The sequence below is a fragment of the Prionailurus bengalensis genome, chromosome X, assembly GCF_016509475.1.
Source record: "Prionailurus bengalensis isolate Pbe53 chromosome X, Fcat_Pben_1.1_paternal_pri, whole genome shotgun sequence".
NCBI lineage: Eukaryota > Metazoa > Chordata > Mammalia > Carnivora > Felidae > Prionailurus > Prionailurus bengalensis.
Genome location: NC_057361.1, coordinates 58,285,973 through 58,293,045, shown reverse-complemented (window position 1 = coordinate 58,293,045; position 7,073 = coordinate 58,285,973). Strand labels below are relative to the sequence as shown.

Genomic DNA, 7,073 nt, shown 5'->3' with positions numbered 1-7,073 from the left:
GATACATCACTTGCTTTGGAACAAATTCTCATTTTCTAAATAAGCATTATAGTAGAAATGACTTAAAATGACTTTGAAAAATAAACTGCTTGAAGTACTTTGTGAAAAGAGCAAGTCTTTCTTTAACAAATGTTAAAATATGGCAAAGCACTTATTATTTCCAAGGTTCTGCTGGGAAAAGAAACTTAGAAACTACATGAATGTGCATAAATAGGGCAGTGGCTAAATAAATTATGGGTCCTCCAAACTGTGGAACAGGAGCGAGCCATTTAAAAAAGTGAGGGGGGGGGGGCGCCTGGGTGGCGCAGTCGGTTGGGCGTCGGACTTCAGCCAGGTCGCGATCTCGTGGTCTGTGAGTTCGAGCCCCGCGTCGGGCTCTGGGCTGATGGCTCAGAGCCTGGAGCCTGTTTCTGATTCTGTGTCTCCCTCTCTCTCTGACCCTCCCCCGTTCATGCTCTGTCTCTCTCTGTCCCAAAAATAAATAAACGTTGAAAAAAAAAAAAAAGTGAGGGGGGCTCTCTGATCCCACGGTTGGCCTCCAAGATGGCGCCGAAAGACAAGAAGCCTAAGAAGTCAACCTGGAAATTTAATTTGGACCTTACTCATCCAGTAGAAGATGGAATTTTTGATTCTGGAAATTTTGAACAGTTTCTACGGGAGAAGGTTAAAGTCAATGGAAAAACTGGAAATCTGGGGAATGTTGTTCACATTGAACGCATCAAGAATAAAACCACAGTTGTTTCTGAGAAACAGTTCTCTAAAAGGTATTTGAAATATCTTACCAAGAAATACCTTAAGAAGAACAATCTTCGTGATTGGCTACGTGTGGTTGCATCTGACAAGGAGACTTACGAACTTCGTTACTTCCAGATTAGTCAAGATGAAGATGGATCTGAATCTGAAGACTAGATAAGGCAGCCTCTTACAGGGTTTTGCTTGCTAATAAAACAAATGAAGAATGCAAAGGAAAGAAACATCTAGAAATGGACTTTTAGTTTATTGGTGGATAAAAAACACTGTACCCTGTGGAAAAAAAAATAAAATAAAATAAAAAAGTGAGGGGGGGTGGTATCTATGAGTACTGGTTTGGAAAGTACCAAAGTATCCAAAGTATACTTTTAAGAAAAAAAAGTAAAGAGCAGAAGAATATGTATATTATAATCATATTCATATTTTTAAAGAATATATGTGTTTATATTACACATATAGTTTCTTATATAAACACAGAATCTGGAAGAAAACAAAATAAACTGTTAACAGTGGGGCTATCACACTGGGTGGGAGTGGATTTTTACTTTCTTTCTCATGAACATGTTTTGCTTTTGTGACTTTTTTTAATTAAAAAAGTTTTAATTTGAGCCCCCAACGTGGGCTCAAATTCATGACCCCGAGATCAAGAGTCACAGGTTCTACCCACTGAGCCAGCCAGGTGCCCCTAGTTTTGCAATTTTTAAAATTTTAACTTAGGTGTACCTGGCTGGCTTAGTGGGTAGAACTTGCGACTCTTGATCTCGAAGTCATGAGTTCAACCCCCCCTTTGGGCATAGAGCTTACTTAAAAAATAAACAAAAAAAAATGAAAACCAAATTTAATGTGCTGGCCCAATAGTAGACATAGACCAATGGAAAAATGTAAAATTCATACTATATGCTAGTATATTTAAGAATTTACTATATGATAAAGTGGGCATCATCAAACAGTTCAGAAAAGAATGACTAATGAATTGTATTAGGCCAGCTTATTTGTATTTTGACAAAAATTCAAATTATATATAATACATATGGATATTATATATAACATATATATCACATTTCATACACCAAAGAAAATTCCAAATGGATTACAAAGTAGAAAAAGTGAGATATTATCTATAAAAGGGTGATCATTCTGAAATTTTTTAAAACATTCAAACTTCTGGATAACTTGAGTAGTATAATGAATACCTGTATACTGATCACCTAGATTCATCAATTGTCAGCATTTGCCATGTTTTTTTTAAGAATTTACTTTTAATGTTTTTTAATGTTTATTATTTTGAGAGAGAGAGAGCACAAGTGGGGCAGGGGCAGAGAGAGGGAGACACAGAATCCGAAGCAGGCTCCAGGCTCCAAGCTGTCAGCATAGAGCCCGACCCAGGGCTCAGGCCCACAAACTGCAAGATCGTGACCAAAGTCAGATGCTTAAGCGACTGAGACATCCAGGCACCCCAGCATTTGCCACGTTTTGCTTTCTCTTCTTCCCTCTAAACACACTTTTCATGTGCATGCATGTTCACACACATATATGCACATTATTTTGCTGAACCATTTGTGAGTTCATGACACTTCATCCTTAGCACATATCTCCTAAGAAAAAGGACATTCTGCTACATAACCTTAATGCCATTTTCCTGCAGGAGAAGTTAATGTTGATACGATATAATCTAACACACAATCCACATTCAGATTTCCCCAATAGTCCCAATAATGTCCTTTATAGCTGTTTTTTGATATCAAGTAAAGTTCCAATTAAGGAATATGCACTTTATAATATCATGTCTTTTTAGTCTCCTTTTAAAAAAATGTTTATTTAGTTTTGAGGAGAGAGAGAGAGAATGTGTGCAAGTGTGCCAGTGCATGCACGTGGGTTGGGGAGAGGCAGAGAGAGAGGGAGACAGAGAATCCCAAGCAGGCTCCACACTGTCAGCGCTGAACTGGAAGTGAGGCTCAAACTCACGAACTGTAAGATTCATGGCCTGAGCTGAAATCAAGAGTGGGATGCCTAACCAAACGAGCTATCCAGGTGTCCCAAGTCTCCTTTTTTTTAAGATTTTATTTTTTTAAAGTAATCTCTACACCTAATGTGGGGCTGTAATTTACAACTTTAAGATCTAGAGTCACTTGCTCTTCTTTTTTTTTTTAAGTTTATTTATTTATTTTGAGAGAGAGAGAAAGTGCACCCATGTGTGCAATTGGCGGGGGGGGGGGGGGGGGGGGGGGCAGAAAGAGAGAGAGAGAGAGTCCCAAGCAAGCTCCATACTGTCAGTGCAAAGCCTGATTCAGGGCTCGAACTCATGAACCTCGAGATCATAACCTGAGCTGAAGTTGGACACTTAACCGACTGTGCCATCCAGGAGCTCCAAGTCACACACTCTTCTGACTGAGCCAGCCAGGCGCCCCTCTTTAGTCTTCTTTAATCTAAAATAGCCCCTATGCTCCTTTTCTTTTGTCTTCAAGACATTTGCAGAGTTCTGGCTAGTTGTCTTTTGTCTTGTAGAATGTCTCACAAGCTGAATTTGATTATTTCCTTGTGACTAGATTCAGAGTAAAAATTTTTTGGCAAAAAAATGTCGTAGATATGTACTTCTCATTACATCATACCTAGAGTCCCATAATGTCAGTTTGTTCCAGTATTTGTGATTCTAAGTATGATAATTTGGTTAAGGTGGTTCCCCCAGATCTCTCTACTGTAAAGGTTCTGTGTTGTAGGCAGAATTTTGACCCCCATGATCTTCTCTCCCAGTGAATGTGTTACATAGCAAAAAAGGACTTTGCAGTTGTAATTAAGGTTACTAATTCTTAAAATAGGGACATTGCCTTGGATTATCTCAATGAGCCCACTGTAATCACATGAGGCCTTAAAGATAGAAGATGAGAGGGGCACCTGGGTAGCCCAGTCAGTTAAGCATCCAAGTCCTGGTTTGGCTCAGGTCATGATCTCATGGTTTGTGAGTTTGGGCCCTGCATCGGCAGTGCAGAGCTCGTTAGGTATTCTCTCTCTCTCCGTGTCTCTCTTTGCCCCTCCCCTGCTCATGCTCTCCCTCTCTCTCTCTGTCAAAATAAGTAAATAAATCTTAAAAAAATATATCTAAAAAAGTAGAAGAGTGGAAGTGACAGAGATTCAAAGTGGAAGGATTTGATGCATTGTGGCTTAGAGATAGAGAAGACTACATGTTAAGGAAATGGGGACCTCAGTGCTACAGCTGCCGGGAACTAAATTCTGCCAACAACTTGAATGAGCCTGGAAGTGGATTCTTTCCCATAGTATCTAAAAAGGAATGCAGAGACTTCGGTTTTATCCCTGTGAGACCCTGAGGAAAGAATCCAGTAATGCAGTGCCGGATTTCTGACCTACATAGTGTACAATAATAAATTTGTGTTGTAAGCCAGTAAGTTTGTAATGTATTACAGCAGAAACAGAAAACTAATAGAGGTATCTTTTCCTGTGTAATTAACATGTAATCTGGGGGCACCTGGGTGGCTCAGTCAGTTAAGTGTCTGACCTCAGCTCAGGTCATGATCTCACAGTTAGTGGGTTTGGGCCCTGCATCACTCCCTGTGCTGACAGCTCAGAGCCTGGAGGCTGCTTCAGAGTCTATGTCTCCTTCTCTCTCTGCCCCTACCCTGCTCATGCTCTGTGTGTGTGTGTGTGTGTCTCCCTCTCAAAAATAAACATTTAGAAAAAACTTAAAAAATATGTAATCTGTGAGGTAGTACTTTGGGATCATGTGAATATCCTGTTTCCCAACATTCAAGGATCATTTATTAAGGATCCTTGTCTGAATCAGTTATTACTTTGGTCAGTGTAAAATAATGATTTTCTTTCTTTTTAAAAACATTTTTTTATTTATTTGTGAGAGAGAGAGACAGAACGTGAGCAGGGGAGGGGCAGAGAGAGAGGGAGACACAGAATCCAAAGCAGGCTCCAGGCTCCGAGCTGTCAGCACAGAGCCCGACATGGGGCTTGAACTCATGAACCACAAGATCATGATCTGAGTTGAAGTTGGACACTTGACCAACTGAGCCACCCAGGCACCCCAAAATGATGATTTTCTAATTCTAACATTTTTTGTAGATTTATTAGCTGGCATTCTTCTATAAAGAAGAGCTCCCCACCCTGGCCTTTTTAAAGTGTTGCTATGAACCTATGATATCTTTTAAAATTCATTGTATTAGTACTATTAACAGTCTTACAAAATTGAGATGGGCAATTTTGAACATAAAATTTCAAAAATTGAATATATTCTCTGACTCAGCAAGTCCACTGCTAGGTCTATATCCAACAGGAATGTGCACTTATGTCCAGCAAATAATATGCACTAGAATATTCATAGCAGCACTATGTATAGGAGCTAAAAACTATAAACTAATGAAAAGTTAATCAACAAAGTAGAAGGAATAAATTGTGATATATTCCCACAAAGGAATACTATACACCTGAGAATTAATGACCAGCAATGATGCACAGCAATATGGATGAATCTCAGAAAGTTAATGTTGAGTGAACTTCCTCAGTCTGGTAAAGGGTGTCTACAAAAAACACACAGCTAACAACATACTTAATAGTCAAAAACTGAGTACTATCCTCCTAGGATCAGGAACAAGATAAGGATGAGTACTCTCACTATTTCTGTACAACATTGTACTGGAAGTTTGAGCTAGAACAATTAGGCAAGGAAAAGAAATAAAAGGCATCTGTATTGGAAGAGAAGAAGTAAAATTATCTGTATCTGCAGATGACATGAGCTTGTATATAGAAAGTCCTGAGGGGCACCTGGCTGACTCAGTCAGTGGAGCATGCAATTCTGGATCTCCAGGTCATGAGTTTGAGCCCCATATTGGGAGTAGTGATTACTTAAAATAAAATAAAATTGGGGATAGAGATTACTTAAGATAAAATCAATAAAATGGTTAAAGTGGCAAAGGTTATGTGTAATTTACCCCAATTAAAGAAAAGGCTTAAGGAATCCAGTAAAACATTATTGGACAGTAGTAAGTGAGTTCAGCCAGGTTGCAGGATACAAAATCAATATACAAATATCAATTATATTTCCTTCTTCATTTTTTCTTTAAAAATTTTTAATGTTTAGAGAGAGAGAGAGAGAGAGAGAGCAGGGGACGGCCAGAGAGAGACACACACACAGAATCTGAACCAGGCTCCAGGCTCTGAGCTGTCAGCACAAAGCCTGATGTGGGGCCTGAACCCATGAACTGGGAGATCATGACCTGAGTTGAAGTCGGATGCTTAACTGACTGAGCCACCCAGGCACCCCTTTTTTCTCTTTTTAGAGAAAGTGTGTGTGTGTGTGTGTGTGTGATGGGGGAGAGGGTCAGAGGGTCAGAGGGAGGGAGAGAGAATCTCAAGCAGTCTCCATGCCGTATGGAGCCTGACTTGGGGGTCAATGTGGTTCTTGATCCCACGACCCTGAGATTGTGACCTGAGCTGAAATCAAGAGTCAGATGCTTAACCAACTGAGCCACCCAGGTGCCCAGTCTTTCTTTCTTTTCTTTTCTTTTTTATTTTCTTCTTATTTTATTTATTAAAATTTTTTTTTAATGTTTATTTATTATTGAGAGACAAAGAGAGACAGAGCATGAGCATGGGAGGGGCCAAGAGACAGGGAGACACAGAATCTGAAGCAGGCTCCAGGCTCTGAGCTGTCAGCACAGAGCCTGACAGGGGGCTCGAACTCACAGACTGCGAGATCATGACCTGAGCCGAAGTCAGATGTTTAACTGACTGAGACACCCAGATGCCCCATCTTTTCTTTTCTTTTTTAAAGTAATCTGTATGTTCAACGTGGGGCTCAAATTCACTACCCTGAGATCAAGAGTTGCATGTTCTACCAACTGAGCCAGGCAGGCTCCCCTCAATTGTATTTCTATAAGGACAATGAACAAACTAAAAATGAAGTTAAGAAAATATTTATATTTGCAATAACATCAAAGAGAATAACATACCTAAGGAATAAATTTATCAAAAGTAGTACAAAACTTACACTCTAAAAACTACAAAATATCGTAGACAGAAATTAAAGAAGACATTAAATAATGGAAAGACATCTCATGTTCATGGATCAGAAGCTTTGACATTGTTAAGATGGCAGTACTCCTCAAATTGATCTATGGATTCAAGGCAATACCCATCAAAATTCCAGCTGTCTTTGCAGAAGCTAACAAGCTGATCCTAAATTTCATATGGAAATTCAAGGGACCTAGAATAGCCAAAAGAATCTTGAAAAAGAACAAAGTTAGAGAACTCACATTTCCCAATTTCAGAACTTACCACGAAGCTAACAGTAACCAAGACAGTGT

General features: G+C 39.4%; 1 protein-coding gene across 1 annotated transcript; it reads left to right on the top strand.

Moving 5' to 3' along the window:
• The first annotated feature begins 516 nt into the window (after positions 1 to 516).
• LOC122477844 (60S ribosomal protein L22-like 1) lies at positions 517 to 1,026 on the top strand. Its single transcript, XM_043571264.1, has one exon. The coding sequence runs from the start codon at positions 544 to 546 to the stop codon at positions 907 to 909; it is 366 nt and encodes a 121-aa protein (XP_043427199.1). The 5' UTR covers positions 517 to 543; the 3' UTR covers positions 910 to 1,026.
• The last annotated feature ends 6,047 nt before the right edge of the window (positions 1,027 to 7,073 follow it).